Below are 16119 nucleotides of genomic sequence, written 5' to 3' on the forward strand. Positions count from 1 at the left end.
CCTCCTCCTCCTCCTCCTCCTCCTCCTCAATGTCTTCTCCTTTGTAAAAATAAACTGATAAACCGCTACAATGAAAGGCATGACCCGTCTTGGGGTCCTCTCAACAGCTGGTAGGAAAGAGAACTCCTTGTTCCCACTCCACCCCATGCTTCACACCTTGAAAGTATTCCCCAGTTTCGACCAGTGTTCTGGTGGGTAGCTGCCATCTTCTCTATGTGCTTCACAGAGGTTCTCTTTGTTGCTTGTCTGAAGCCCCACATATATTCTTTCTCACTTCTCAAATTTTCTCTTTTTCCCCCCTTAGGGAAGATTCCTGTTTTGGGATCCAGACACCCTTGGTAACACGCAGAATATGTCCACAGAGCAGGAGGCCAAGTCAGGATTCAGCCTTCAGATCCCAACGGAACTGGAACAATGGAGGCAGCCGGGGTTCAAAGTGGAAGGTCCAGACACAGCATGCCTCAGCCTAGACGAGGAATCAAGGGACTCAAGAACAGCCCCCCTTGTGACTCAGGGCGAGAGTATTGGGGGATTTGTGCAGAGGAGGCCAGAGGGACAGGTCAAGCAGGAACCAGGTGAGGGTTCGCTTCAGCAGTGGGAAGTCCAGTGGCAGGAGTTTCTGAAGTCGATGGATTCCCCTCACACAGGCCGGCGAATCCCACAGTTGCTAAGGGAGCCCACGCCATGGGATGACACGAAAACCTTCCTGACCTCCTTCGAGCAGGTGGCCGAAGCCTGCCGGTGGCCCAAGGATGAGTGGGTGGCCCGACTCCTGCCAGCCCTCAGCGGGGAAGCGGAGCTGGCCTTCGGCACCTTGGAGGCCAGCGACAGAGAGGATTATGGGAAAGTGAAGGCAGCCATCTTGCGATGGGACACCTTGACCAGGGAGAGGTGGCGCCAACACTTCCGGCATTTCCGCTACCAGGAGGCCGAGGGGCCACGGGGACTCTACAGCCGCCTCCAGGAACTTTGCCGTCAGTGGCTGAAAGTGGAGAGGCACTCGAAGGAGCAGATCATGGAGCTCCTGATCCTAGAGCAGCTCTTGACCGTCCTCCCCACAGAGATCCAGAGCTGGGTGAGGCAGCATGGCCCCGAGAGCTGTTCCCAGGCGGTGGCCCTGGCTGAGGAGTTCCTGCAGCTGCAACAGGAGGCTGACGAGAGACCTGAGCAACAAGTAAGGGGGATTTATGGTGTATACCTTGAGCGTTCTAGGCAGCCGGGGAGGAAGTCTTTGCCTACTTCAGTGCTTTTAGTAGTCCCTTGATAGATGATACTTCCCATGTTGTCCTCTGCTAAGGTTAATTTGCTCTTAAAGCTGTTAGAATTTATGGTGAGCATTGGGGGGGGGGAGCTTATCTTTGTATTTTTTTAACTTCATTTTCTTCCACTTTGGTGTAGTGGTTAGGAGCGCGGACTCTAATCTGGGAAAGCAGAGTTTGATTCCCCACTCCTCCACATGCAGCTGCTGGTGTAACCTTGGGTCAGTCACAAGTTCTCTCAGAGCTGTTCTCTCAAGGGCAGTTCTCGAAAGAGCTCTCTCAGCCCCACCTACCTCACAGGGTGTCTGTTGTGGGGAGGGGAGGGGAAAGGATATTGTAAGCTGCTCTAAGACTCCTTCCGGTAGTGAAGGGTGGGGTATAAATCCAGTCTCTTCTTCTTCCCAGTGGGGACCCAAAGTGGCTTACACCATTCTCCTTTCTTTCCTTTTATCCTCACAACAGCCCTGTGAGGTAGGTTAGGCTGACAGTGTGTGACTGTCATCCAACAAGCTTCTGTAACAGAGTGGGGATTTGAACCTGGGTCTTCCAGATCCTAGTATGACACTCTGAACACTATCCCACACTGCAGCTTTCAGCCCATGTCAACTAGAAATTGGAATCACTGGCTGTTTGGTTGAGTTTTTCATGTCTTGAGCTGGTGAGGGGCCATGACTCAGTGGCAGAGCATCTGCTTAGCATGCAGGTTCAATCCCCGGCATCTACCGTTGAATTATCTCAAATCACAGGGGTTGGAAATGACTTTTTTGTGTGCCCTGGACTTTGGAGACCAGCTCCCTGTTAGAAGGTCCCAGGTTCAGTCCCCGGCATCTCCAGTTGAAAGGATGAGGTAGACCCAAGGGTTTAACTCAGTTAAAGGGAGGTTCATTTAGGGAGGGGGGTATGGTTTAGTGGTGGAGCTTCTGCTTGGCATGCAGAAGGTCCCAGATTCAATCCCTGGTATCTCCAGCTAAACTTAAAGGATCTCAAATTACAGGGGTTGGGACTGACTTTTCTGTGCCCCCGACTTTGGAGAGCCGCTCCCAGTCGGGATAGGTGGTGCTTAAGTGCATGGATCCAAGGGTCTGATTCTGTCTAAGGCAGGTTCATATGAGCAAGGCAGCTTTAGGAAAGCTGTCGTGACTCTGGGGTAGAAGTAAAAAAGAGCAAGAGTCTAGTAGCACCTTAAAGACTAACAAAACTTGTGGCAGGGGATGAGCTTTCCTTCAGGTAGCTGAACAACTGAGCAGTGACTCATAAAAGCTCTTCCCCTAGCACAAATTTTGTTAGTCTTTAGGGTGCTACTGGACTCTGGCTCTTTTCTGTTGCCACAGACAGACTAGCATGGCTACCCATCTTGATCTATCTCTGGGGCAGTAGACCTGCTCTCTGCGGTAGAGGACTTGAGAGCCAGTTTGGTGTAGTGGTTAGGAGCACAGACTCTAATCTGAGAGAACTGCGTTTGATTCCCCACCCCTCCACTTGCAGCCAGCTGGGTGACCTTGGGTCAGTCACAGTTCTCTCAGAGCTCTCTCAGCCCCACCTCCCTCACAGGGTGTCTGTCGTGGGGAGAGGAAGATAAGGAGATTGTAAGACTCTGAGACTCTGAGTAAAGGGCAGGATATAAACCCAGTCTCCTCCTCCTCCTCCTCCTCCTCCTTGTCTTCTTCCAGAAGATTTTGGGTTTAATCCCCACCATGTCCAATTTATAGCCATTTATAGGTCTTCCTGGCACAGCACACCCTGACTTGGTATTTGGCAGCCTCGTTCCTTCCTTCCATTGTTTGGTCTGATGAGGAGAAATGCCAGCTGGGCTTTTCCCTTTCATAGGCCTGCTGTCATCCGCCTAGATCGGCCTGTATGTGCTGAAAGGGGATCTTTCTGTTCCAGGAGCCAACGGCAGTGGTGGCTGACCCCCTCTCCGAGTCAGAGCAGGCTCCACTGGGCGCGGCGACAAGGCAGCTTTGTGGAGAGGCGAAACAGGAAACAGACGAGGGAGACACAAGCTCACACAGTAAGCAGCTGGGTAAGGACTTCTCGCTCCATACAGTTTTACCTGGTTCTGTGTGGCTTGTCGTAGAACGTGGTGCTTTCTGTGTACAGGTGCCCCAGTTAAAGACCACCCCCAATGTGATCGGAGCAGAGGAGTGGTCCTCATACCTCTGCCATTTTGTGTAATTTTTTCCTACTTCAGGAGTCTGGAGAAGAGGCCGGGGCTTTGAAACATTTAAACACTTCAGACACTAAAGAACAGCATTAAAAATATAAATATAGATGCATAAAATGTTTCAAACAGTTAAACACAACTAGGGATGTACAAGAAAAAAAATCAGTATTTTTTGGATTCAGGGTTTCTTGGTCCCTTAAAAATTTGGCATTGCCTTGAAAACCTGAATTCCAATATTGGTATTGTATTGGAATTCAAGTAAAATTCAGGAATCCGAAATTTTTCAGCCCCATTATATCCTATGTGGCCATTATAGTCAATGGCAAATCTCCTAGAGTATATTCAGTGGGTGGGGTGGGGGGTTTGGGGTAAAGGCACCATATTTTCAGTGTAGCTGCTGGAGCCTCTCCTCAAAAGAACCCCCAAGTTTCAAAAAGATTGGACCAGGGGATCCAATTGTATAGGTACCCAAAGTGGGTGTCCCTATCCTCCATTGTTTCCAATGGTGGGGAAAAAGCAAGGCAGGCATACAACAAGCCCAGGAGATTCTCCCAGAGAGTCTCTGCAGTAGAAAAGTAGGAGGGGACATGTTTCCAAAGACGGCAGCAGAATCAGTGCAATGTGCCCAGCAGAACCAGTGCCCCTGTGGCAGTGCCAAAACCCAACAGATTTGACCTTAGTCCTGTCGGGATCACAGAATCTGATTCGGATTACCTAATGCCTGAATCATGCCAAAAAGGCAGTATTCGGGTATTAATTCGGCTTGGAACACAGGTAAACACACAAAGTGAAAGGAGGGCTAAGAATAGTTTGTGAGGGAACACAAAGCAAATGAAGTCTTCCCCTGCTGGTGTAAGTAAAACAATAACTGAAAGGGACCTACAAATTGCCTCAGGAAAGTTTACGATATCAGTGTCTCTTTTTTGTGCGTCTTTTTTTGTCTGTTCCAGGGGATGACCCATGGGAGCATGAACGTGAGGGAGAGCCAGGCAGGGCCTCATCAGAAACTTCGGAGTGCAAAGAGATGGAAGAGAGCACTGGGAATCCAGAGGGACTGGAGAGGCAAGAAGGAAAGCGGCCGATGGATAAATGGAAGAAAAAACCTGTTGCTGATGATGGTGGCGACCCTCAGCCCAAAAAACACAAAGGGAAAAGATGGATTAAATGTCCCGCCTGTGGGAAACTCTTTTGCCGTCAAACCAGCTTTAATACACACTGGAGAGTCCACACAGGGGAAAAAACAAACACAAGCTTGACCTTCGGGAAGAACTTTGGCTGGAGCATAAGCCTCACGTCTCATCAAAGGATTCCAACAGGGGAGAAGCCGTATCAATGCCCGAACTGCGACAAGAGCTTTTCCGATCAGCCAAGGCTTAAAAGGCATCAGAGAATCCACACTGGGGAGAAACCTTACAAATGCTCGTTCTGCGGGAAGACCTTCAGCCAGAGGCACCATTGTGCCTCCCACGAAAGAATCCATACAGGAGAGAAGCCGTACCACTGCATGGACTGCAGCAAGAGCTTTTGTACGAAATCGAGCCTTAATGCGCATCGGAGAATCCACACCGGGGAGAAACCACATAAATGCCTGGAGTGCGGAAAGAGCTTCAGTAAGAGCACCAACCTTACCTCACACAAAAGGCTCCACACAGGAGAGAAGCCCTACAAATGCTTGGTGTGTGGAAGGAGCTTCAGCCGGAGTGAACATCTCACCTCACACCAGAGAATCCACACAGGGGAGAAACCATACATCTGCTCGTACTGTAGCAAGAACTTCTGCAGTAAATCCAGCCTGAAGGCACACCAGAGAATCCACACAGGGGAGAAGCCATACAAATGTCTGGAGTGCGGCAAATGCTTCCGGTGGAGCACCTACCTTGCTTCACATCAAGAAATCCACAAAGGGGAGAAACCGTACAAATGTTCGGAATGTGGGAAAGATGCTCACCTTACTTCTCATCAAGACATCCTCTCAGAGTAGAAGCCACACGAGTAGCATCTGGGCATTTGAGCCTTATTAACTGAAAGATGGAAAACTGACAAAAATAGTCAATGCACAGCGCGCACACTGCACAGCAGAACACTTTGTCATGAGCAACCACGTGCAGGTGTTTTTAGAGTGGGGAAAGACCTCAGTTGGATCCTGACCACATTTTGAGCCACCTAGTCTTGGTAATTTGCTTGTGTAATTATGCATCATGCGTATATGTTGGCCTTCCAGACACTGGTGACCTTCCCATTCTTGTCAGAATAAAGCAGCTTGTGCAGCTGCTGTTGCAGTAGGCAGAAGCCTTGATTAGAAAGTTTTCCGGTATTCCCATTGTTCGTTCAGTGGCTGTTTTTTTATTGGGCACTAAAAGATCAAGCTGCGGTGGCTCAAGTGGTTAAGACGCTGAACTGCAGGCTGTGGAAGGTCAGTAGTTCAGCAGTTCGAGAGCCGGGTTGCCGCATGACGGAGTGAGCTCCCGTCTCTAGTTCCAGCTCCTGCCAACCTAGCAGTTCGAAAGCAAGAAATTGCAAGTAGATAAATAGGTACCACTTCGGTGGGAAGGTCACAGCGTTCCATGCGCCTTGGTGTTTAGTCATGCCGGCCACATGACCACGGAAACGTCTTCGGACAGTGCTGGCTCTTCGGCTTTGAAACGGAGATGAGCACCGCAACCCTAGAGTCGGACTCGACTGGCTTTCGAGCAAGGGAACCTTTACCTTTAAAAGATCAATGGAGGGAAGGTGACATGGTACAGCCTGATCTCATCAGATCTCAGACGCTAAGCAGGGTTGGTATTTGGATGGGAGACCACCAAGGAAGACTCTGCAGAGGAAAGCAATGGCCAACCACCTCTGCTTCTCACTTCCTTCGAAAGCCCGTTTCTAGGGTCACCAAAAGTCGGTTGCGACTTGACAGCATGTATGTACATAAGAGATCGATAATGTCCAAGGTTAGCAAAACTGTATTTCCCCTGCCTGTTGAGACACCTCTGTGTGCTCTTTGTTTTTACTGATAGCTGTTATAAGAGGGAGTAGCATTTCTTTCCCATATGATGTTACAAATGGTGTGGCTCTCTGCCTTGCAGATAAACCTTCTCGGACACTTGGGGCTCTAAAACAATAAAAGTCATATCATGTTTTTCAAAAGGTGCATTCTGTATTTGATCTTAACCTGTACAGCAAGGAATGGGAAACTAAAAATAATGGGTTGCATCCTACCCCGAGACCATTTGTCTGTCCCAGGGCTGAAGTGGGTTGTATCCAGCCGTGAGACCATTTGCCTGGCCTATGGTTGAAATGGATTGCATCTGACCCTGAGAACATTTGTCATGCCAAGGGCTAGAGGGGTAGAAACTTCCCAGGGCCTGAGAGCAAGGCAGTCCACCAGCCTCATTTTTCTCTCATGAGTGAGCGGAGGGAACAGCTGAGTCAGCACAGTTGCTTGATGTTCTGGAAAATCTTGGGACTTCAGCTGTGGCTAGAAGCCTCTCCAGGACTCCTTAGTCCTATTCCTTAACCCTTTGCTGGGCCCAAAATCACAACAAGTGGTTTTTGTTTTGTTCTTTGGCAGTGAAAGAGTTCATGCTGTCTTTTCCATAGAGCATCTGGATTCCTAGAGAGGCTTTCCCCTAATCTGCTCCTTTAAACAAGCGTAGGTTCCTTCCCGCCTTTCCCCAACGATTGTGTGTGGGAAGTCTCTCTTTGTCCTTCTCTCATGTTTGGCATTTTGATATGGAAAAAGGAAGGCGGATGGCCCAGGCTACCTTAACATTGTCAGCTATGAGAAGCTAAGCAGGGTTGGCCCTGGTTAGTACTTGGATGGGAGACCAGTGAGGATTGCTACACAAAGGGTGCGTTCAGACGGGGGCTTTCTGCCGGCAGAAACTGCACCGGTTGGAACCGGTGCAGTTTATGCCGGCAGAAACGCGATCAGACTCACCTCCATTTTGCGAAGCCCTCCGGTGGACGCCCGCTCACACGCTGCGGGCGTCTGCGTGTGTGTTTTTTTTAAAAGGACAGTTTGAGCATGCGCATAGGCAGCCATCCAGAGAATGGCGAGTTTCGCGCATGGGAAAAAAGCCCTGTCCTACATTTAAACTTGTTTAAAGGGCAAAGTAGCCTCCCTGAGGACCGTGGACGTGGTGGCAGGTTTTGCCAAAGTCAGCCTCATTGCCAACCCGCCTCCCCGTTCCCATTTGTTTAGCCCCCTCGCCCGGACGGAAGGACCTCCGCTCGCTTCTGGGCAGCTGGCCTCCCTGGTAGCCAGGAAAGACCCGCGCCCCCCCAGGCCTGGCTGCCGGAGCAGCACCCCCCGCCCCAGGAAGAGGGGCTGCCTTCTTCTTCCTCGTCGCCTTCTTCTTCTTTCTGCGCTGCATTTTCCTCCCCCCTCCGGACACGCCTGGCCCTCCTGCCGAACCCCCCCTGCCCGGGCGCACCGCCAGGCAGCCCCCCGACTCGGCTCGGCAGGGCCTGCAGCACAAGAGCGGCGCGGCGGGGAGGAGGGGCCCACACCGGTGCCAACCTCCCGGTGGGGCCTGGAGACCTCCCCGGACGACGCCTCCTCCTCCTCCTCTCCAGCCGACAGGAGACGGACGAGGGCCGCTGGGGGAGGGCGGGACTGCGGGAGCCCCGGGAAATCCCCCAATCGGAGTTGAGTCGGCAACCCGGGGCGGGGGCGGGAGACGGGGAGGCCAGCCGGTCTGCTAGAGCTTCATTCCGCCTCCGGCAGCGGCAGCCGAAGGGCAGCCTCCACCCGCGGGCCTCTCCCTCTCCCCTCCAGGTCTGTGCCCTGCCCAGGGCGCCCGGGGACTCCACGGGGGGGGACGGGACCTTTCCCGGGAGGCAGCCGAAGCAGCAAGAGCGAGGCTGGGCCAGGTGAGATGCTGGGGCTGCCGGCGGCCAGAGTGCCGCAGGTCGAGTGCCGGGACAAGAGAACCTTTCACCCGATCGCCCAGGGGGCCCAGCGCAAAAGCGCCCTCCTCGCCCAGCCTTGCCGGCTCGCCCTCCTGGGCCGGCCCTGGCTACGCGTCTCGATCCGGCCTCTTCGTCGCCGCTCTCCTTCTTTCTGTCCCCCACCCCGTGCCTGCTTCCCCCCCTCCCGCGCTCCCCCCTCCTCCTGCAGCCGTCTGCTCTCCGCTTTTTTCTCCCCAGGATGCTTTATTTCTTTTTTAAACAAAGGGCGAAGCTTCGCCCAAGCGCATATCGCCGTCCTTTTTAAAAAAATGGCGGCAGAAAATCGGAAGCCTCGGGCTTCCAAACGGAAGTGGCTGTGCAACGTCGGAGAGCATTCAGAAGGCAGGGTGCACCGTTTACCACCGTTGCACTCTGTTTACCACCACTTGGGACCTAGTGGCAGAGTACAACGGTGTAAACAGCTTTGTAACGGTTAGGGACGGGAGGCAGATGTTCGCCATGTGAACACCGGTAAGTACACCGGTTGGAATCGTCACCTATTCCGTTACAAATGCCGCGTCTGAACGCACCCAAAGGCTGGCAATGGTAGATCACCTCTGAATGTCTCTTGCCTTGAAAATCCTGCCAGGCCACCATAAGTCAGCTGTGACGAGATAGTACTGTCCACTGTCAGGGAAGGAGGTGTAAATCCCACTGAAATCAGCAGGCTTATTTCATGTTTCTGTTCGCAGAGCTCTTTTCCTTCTTTCTGCCACCTTAACTGTGTACCGTGGGAGCCTTAGAAGGAATCTTTGTGCTTTGTGCTGAAAGCGCTGCACTGGTTGCCAATAGCGTACCGGATTCGCTTCAAAGTGCTGGTTCTCACCTTTAAAGCCCTATATGGCCAGGGACCGGCCTACCTAAGGGACCGCCTTTCCCATCCCTACATGTTCCCCCAAGGGCACTACGGTCGGGGAACCAAAATCTCCTGGATGTTCCAGGCCCAAAGACCATCCAATTTGCAATGACCAGGGCTAGGGTGTTTTCGGTGGCGGCTCCTATCTGGTGGAACGAGCTCCCAGAGGAGATCCGGGCTCTGCGGGACCTGGTACAGTTCTGCAGGGCCTGTAAGACGGAGCTCTTCCACCAGGCTTTCGAATAGGAGCCACCGCCACCACTGTTCCATCAACGCCCTATAATTTCCGCACATTGCCACCGCTGGTGCAGGTACCATCGGAGGAAGCGGGACGTTCCTAGGGGATGACAGGGCAGTGGGGATATGCACTGCTGCGGTTGTGTAGCTATACCATCGAGAACACCATCTTGGTCTTAAAATTCGGAAGTGAGTAGGGGAGCACCGAAAATGTCTTCGTATGAATTCTATTTAATTGGTCTATTTTATATTTTTAGTATTTTATACTGTTTTATTGTTATTATCTGGCATTATGCCTCTGTTAGCCGCCCTGAGCCTTCGGGGAGGGCGGGATATAAATCCAAATAAATATAAATAAATAAATAAGATCCATAGTGGGGCTCAGAAGACCTGCTCTGCCTCCCCTCCCCATTTCTCCCCTCCCTTGCGCTCCTCCAGGCTAGAAATCTGAGGCAACCTTTCATTTTGCCCCTCAGAGGGGCACCTGCGATGTAAGAAACACTGGGGAGACCCACAGCCCGGGCAATGTCACATAAGGCTGTTACCAAATATGTTGTTTCTAATTTTTATTTACATCCCGTTTTCCTCCTCGGTTGAAGCCCAAAGCAGCTTGTTGCAAAGTGCTCCCCCTCCTCCACTTTCTTCTCACGACATCCACTCTGTGAGGTAGGTTAGGCTGAGGCAATGGACTGGGCCCAGGACACCCAGCTTCCATGGCAAAATGGGGATTCGAACCCGGTTCTCCCAGCTCTTAGTCTGGCACTATAACCACTACTCAACACCAGTGTAGATAATATACTGTTTTGATTTGAAAATCCCAGTTTCTTTTACCTCACCCTACTTTGAAAAGTCAGCAGAATTATCGCCGTGGAAATAGATGCCTGTTTCTGAACCAAGGGGCCACGGTGGCTCAGAGGTTAAGAAGCTGAGCTGCATACCAGAAGCTCCGTAGTTCTGCAGTTCGAAACCCTAGTGCCGTTTGACGGAGTGAGCTCCCATCTCTGGTCCCAGCTCCTGCCAACCTAGCAGTTTGAAAGCAAGAAACCGCTAGTAGATAAATAGGTACCGCTTTGGTGGGAAGGTAACAGTGTTCCGTGCACCTCAGTGTTTAGTCATACCGGTCACATGACCACGGAAACGTCTTCGGACTGTGCTGGCTCTTCAGCTTGGAAATGGAGATGAGCACCGCCCCCTGGAGTCGGATTCAACTGGCTTTCGAGCAAGGGAAACCTTTACCTTTTACCTTTTTCTCTGAACCAAAAGGCATATGAAAGAGAAACAAGTGCCATGGGAAAATCTAGCAAAGTATATAGAATTGGATGAATATGAGAATTTTGTTCAGTCGCACAGTCGAGTCCGACTCTTCGCAACCCCATGGACCAGATCCTGCCAGGCCTTCCTGTCTTCCGCCGTCCTCTGAAGTTTGCTCAATTTCATGTTAGTTGCATCAATGACACTGTCTAACCATCTCATCCTTTGCCGTCCCCGTCTTCTTTGGCCTTCAATCTTTCCCAGCATCAGGGTCTTCTCCAGGGAGTGCTCCCTTCTCATTTGGTGGCCAAATATGAGAATATGAGAATAAACAGGAATAAACAGTCCCTGAGTTTACTTGGCACTGACTAAAAGAAGAGAATAGTTTTCTTCCTTCCCCTGAGAAACTAGCCAATCAGTTGAACACACCTGAAGCTGCTTTATACTGAATCAGGACACTGGTCCATCAAGGTCAGTATTGTCTACTCAGACTGGCAGCAACTCTCCAGGGTCTCAGGCAGAGGTCTTTCATATCTCCTGATCCTTCTAACTGGAGACACCAGGGATTGAACCTGGGCCTTCTGCATGACAAGCAGATACTCTACCACTGAGCCACAGCCACTCTTACAGCATGCAAAAGGTCCTAGGTTGAGTCTCCAGCATCTCCAGTTGAAAGGATGAGGTAGACCTAGGGTCTAACTTAATAAAGGGACAGTTCATTTAGGAAGGAGACCATGGCTTAGTGGTAGAGCATCTTAACGTCCAGAAGGTCCGAGGTTCAAGCTCTTCAATCTGGCAGCATTTGACACGGTTTGATCTAATGACCCATCATCAGCTCACCGGCATAGGAATGTAGGGGACCGCCTTACAATGGTTTTTCTCCTTTCTCCATGGCTGAGGACAGAGGGTGGTACTTGGTGAGACAGTCTCCCTGTGATACCCACTGGAATGTGGTGTGCCACAAGGGGTGACCCTCTCACCAATGCTGTTCAACATCTATATGCGCCCCCTCGCCCAGCTGGCACAGCGGATTGGGCCGGGCTGTCACCAGTACGCTGATGACATTCAGCTCTATCTGCTGTTGGACAGCTACCCAGACTCCAGCTTCGGAGGCCATGACTGGGTGCTTACAACAGTCGGCTGAAACTTAATCCATCAGAAATGGCGGTCCTGTACCTGAGTTGGGGGGGGGGGGTCAGTTCAGGGATCAGACTCCTGGCCCTGGACGGGGCACCATTGGTGTGGGCACTGAGGAGCGATGGGGCGATTCTGGATGCCTCACTTACTATGGAGGCCCGGATCCCCATTGTTGCCAGGTTTGCCTTTTATCATCTGCAGCAGATTAGGCAATGGGTTCCTTATCTCTTGACCCTGGACTTGGCTACAGTGACCCACGTAATGGTCACTTCCAGGTTAGATGACTGTAACTCGCTTTATGCAGGCTGACCCTTGAATCTGATCCTGAAACTCCAGTTAGTGAAAAATGCAGTGGCACGTCTGCATGGGCGCGCATTCGGCCAGTGTTACGCCAATTGCACTGGCTACCAATTGAGTACCGGATCCGTTTCAAGGTGTTAGTATTAACCTTTAAAGCCTTGTGTGGCCTGGGACCAAGATATCTAAGGGTCTAATCTTTCTCCAAATGCTCCTCTGAGAGCCCTGTGTCCAGGTGACCAGCATCTCCCGGTTGTCTCTGGCCCAAAGGATGTCCGCTTATTTATTTTATTTATTTATTTCTATTTCAATTCAATTCAATTTATTACGGGACTATATGACCAAAGTCTTGACCAAAAGAGAATGCAAAAGGGGTAAAATAGGTTTCTATCCCGCTTTGCCGGACAAGCAGGCTCAAGGCGGCGTACAATAATAATTTACAATAAAAATAGATAAAATTCTAACGATAAAATATAAAGTGCAGATTAAATACAAACAATAAAGTGCAGATGGCGATCGTTGTAGTTGGCCCCGTATGACTAGACCAATATCCTAAAGAAAGTGCCAGTAATAGATGTTCAGTAGCTCGTTCTCGATCACAGCCAGGGCCTTTTCTGCCTTGGCCCTGCCTGGTGGAACATCCTCCCACCCGAGATCAGGGCCCTGCAGGATCTATTACAATTCCGCAGGGCCTGTAAAATGGAGCTGTCCCGCCAGGCCTTTGGTTGAGGCGGCGGATGCCCAACCATCTGGCCTCCCTCGCTGAAAACTGCCCTATTATATCTGCCGATTCCTGGTCTTTTTTCTGTCACCCAGTTACCATTGCTGGAACTGTATGAATGACTGTATTGGTTTGCCTCTTCTAATGACTGTATTGGTTTGCCTCTTCTAATGTTTTAAATCACTTGTACTGTTATCATTGGTTTTAATGGTTCGTAACATCTTTGTTGTTAGCCGCCCTGAGCCCGCTCGCAGGGAGGGCAGGGTCTAAATCGAACAAAATAAATAAATGAATAAATCCCCAGCATCTCCAGTTGGAAGGATAAGGGTTCATAGGGTTCAGGGGTGGTGAACTCAATTGTTATGAGGGCCAGGCCTTGTATGCCATAAAATGTAATGCCAGGTACTAGAGATATAAACTTCATAAAGAACACAGGCAAACCCAATGAGCAATATCATTTTTTTACTCAAAATACAAACAAAAGCAATTGATTCCTATCAGTGAAAGCAACTGATTACTGGGGAACCCACAAAAGCTTCAATAAATGTATTTAATCACACGCAAGATGAGGCCCCCCCCCCCCAAGGGATACCATAGAAAGAGGAGTATCTTAACCTTCCCTGCAAATCGGCTACTTTTTGTATCTATAGCACTTTTAGGAGATGAGTCATTGTCCTTGCAAGTCAATAAGGTAGGCTTTCAGCACCCCCCATGTGCCCAGTCTCAGCAGCCGAGCACAGCTACGATCCATCTCTAGCTCTTGGTTTCCTCTCTTCCCCCATCCTGCCACTGAGGATCTTGAAGAGGCACACCAGGCTCTCCACTCCACCAACCCTGTGAGGTGGGCCACACTGAGCGGCTGGCCCTGGATAACCCGGATGACGGGGTCCTGGCTCAGGAAGGGGGGGGATCTGAACCAGGCCCTTTCGGATCCCTCCACCCCCAGTCCTCACCCCTCCTGCGCTTCCCACAGAAGCAGTGGGGCTGAGGGAAGGCCTGAGAGGCTGTTTCTGGAACCCCCAGGGGGCGCTGTTTTGGCCTCCCGTGACCCCCTTTTCCCTCACAGGCTGGAAATAGATGGGGGGGTCGCCACCCCCCACCTGCCCCCAACACTCACTCTGCCTCCAGGCTCCAGTAGCAACTTCAGCACCCCTTTCCCCCCTTGCTCCTCCCCTTCCTTCCAAGGCCGGGAGGTCTTTCCCCCCTCAGAGTGGCATGCAAAGTTGCCTCCCAGTCCACCTGCCGGCCCTCTTTCTCTCCTGTCCCCTGCTGGCCCTTCGTGAGCGAATTGCTGCTCCGTGAGCCTGTTCTTACCAACCCCCCTCACAGTCGCCATTTGGAAAAAAAAAAAGCCAAGCCGGTTGGTGATCATCTAATTAAGAGAGAGGAGGTATTTTTAGACCCATCATCCACCCCCACCGTTGGAGGGCCACTGCACTAGACATGCAACAAGCCCCCCACCCCGGGGAATCCCTCGGAATGACCAGGGGCCAGGCTAGGGACTCCCCCACCTGAAGGAAAAGGGTGGGAGGGTGTCGGCGCCTTCCCCTCACCTCAGCCACAGCTGCGCAGCCCACAAAATGGAGGCACTGTCAGTGCCGAGCCTCAACCACAGAGCCTGACCAGCCCCCAGGTTGCTGGCCAGCTGCTTTCTGTTGCCGCCGCCTCCTCTTCCTCCAGGCTGGAGAAGCCTTGCCCCGGAGCCGGCCCTCGCCTGCCTGTCGCTCCGCCTTAGAAGGAGGCCGTCCTCTGTGGCCACAAGCAGGGAGAGCAAAGAAGGGGAGCAAGAGCCACGTGGCGGCAGTTTTGAACTGCCCCCGAGACCTAGCATGCCAGCAGCAGTGGCCTCCTCCTCAGCAGCGGCCTCCTCCTCAGCAGCACTGTGGCTGGAGAAGGAAGACGAAGAAGAAGAAGAGATTGGATTTATACCCCGCCCTTCACTACTCAAAGGTGTCTCAGAGCGGCTTACAAACTCCTTTCCCTTCCCCTTACTACAACAGGCACCCTGGGAGCAGTGTTCCCTCTAAGCTGAGTTAGTGTGAGCTAGCTCACAGTTTTTTAGCCTCCTACAAAAAATGTGCATCTTCCCAACCACACGGCATCAAAAAGCACTTTGCTTGCAATCGTTCCCAAAAAAGACCATACCGAACTAAGTCGGAGCAAACTGTGGAAACTAGGACATGTAGACGATCACATTCACAGCACGTGGATGCTCCCTCAAACAGGGAGGCAGTAAGGTGGTCCAGGTCAATGCTTCCTCTAAGCTGTGGAGTATTGTGAGCAAAAAATTCTACTTTGTGAGCTACTGGCATTAAAGTGGTGAGCAAGCGATTTGGCTACTGCATAAATTAGTTTGCTCTGGAGCCCTCCTTCCTGAGCTATGACAAAAAATGTGTGAGCTGGAGGCTAAAAAGCTGTGAGCTAGCTCACACTAACTCAGCTTAGAGGGAACACTGGTCCACGTGGAGCAGGGTTTCTGTGAAGAAACACAGACGAGAGATTCTCAAGTGTCTACGTCACAGAGCGAACCAAGGACATGCCTTTTGCCAAGGCATCATATTGCTTTATTGTTTCAAAGCCTTTGTTGTCGAGGGTGAAAGGTGCACAGTGTGTGTGGGGGGTAATCATATGTTTTGTCAAGGTTGCATAAAGACAATTCTATTCCCTCTTAAAACAGCTACAAATGACAACAAAAGGGGGGGAGTATCTTAGCAAGCAAAGCAAACACACGAAGCCCTCTAAGTCTTTCTACGAGTCGCGCTCTTACCCTTCGGAGTGTGAGTAGGAAACAGAAACCAAACTGGGTCAAAACAAAAAGAAAGAGGTTCGAGGGCTGCAGTGGGGGAAGGCTTATCCCCCTAACTCCACCAGTGACTCTATGTGAACCCCTTTATTTCCCCCTATTGAAATGGAAGCCAGGAGAAATCCAAGTGCCATCTGCAATGTAGCCAGGATTTTGTGGCTTGTGGGACCATTTTTTTTTCCTGGTGGGGCTGAAGTTCTCAGTGCGGAAAAGAAAAGCCAGATTTCTGAGGATGATGACTCAGCTACTCTTCTCTCTCAAGTCTTCTCAAGCTGTCTATTCTACACAGGTGTCCTTATGCCAGCAATCACCCTTAGCCTATTAAACCATTTAGCCAAAAGGAAGCTGTTACCAGGATTTCTGTCAACCACTTTAGATGACAGTTCTCAGCTGCTGCAAGTTAGTCACTTCTGCCAGCCTAAGCAACAATTCTGATAACAAGCTGGCAGGTGG

At 51.2% G+C, this 16119-nt stretch overlaps 1 protein-coding gene and 1 non-coding gene across 2 annotated transcripts in view; one reads left to right on the forward strand and one right to left on the reverse strand.

Moving 5' to 3' along the window:
• The window catches only part of LOC107122459 (zinc finger protein 845-like), a 13795-nt gene extending 8205 nt beyond the window's left edge, over positions 1 to 5590 (forward strand). The window contains exon 3 of the mRNA XM_015425564.1: positions 4804 to 5590. Coding sequence (XP_015281050.1) covers positions 4804 to 5404 — 601 coding nt within the window. The 3' untranslated portion in view covers positions 5405 to 5590. The remainder of the gene's footprint in view (positions 1 to 4803) is intronic.
• A 5669-nt stretch (positions 5591 to 11259) lies between these two features.
• On the reverse strand, positions 11260 to 11330 carry TRNAD-GUC. The gene has a single exon. It is a non-coding gene; the product is annotated as a tRNA-Asp (tRNA).
• Positions 11331 to 16119: the final 4789 nt, after the last annotated feature.

This window comes from Gekko japonicus, unplaced genomic scaffold (assembly GCF_001447785.1).
Source record: "Gekko japonicus isolate JY-2015 unplaced genomic scaffold, Gekko_japonicus_V1.1 scaffold729, whole genome shotgun sequence".
NCBI classification, from domain to species: Eukaryota; Metazoa; Chordata; class Lepidosauria; order Squamata; family Gekkonidae; genus Gekko; species Gekko japonicus.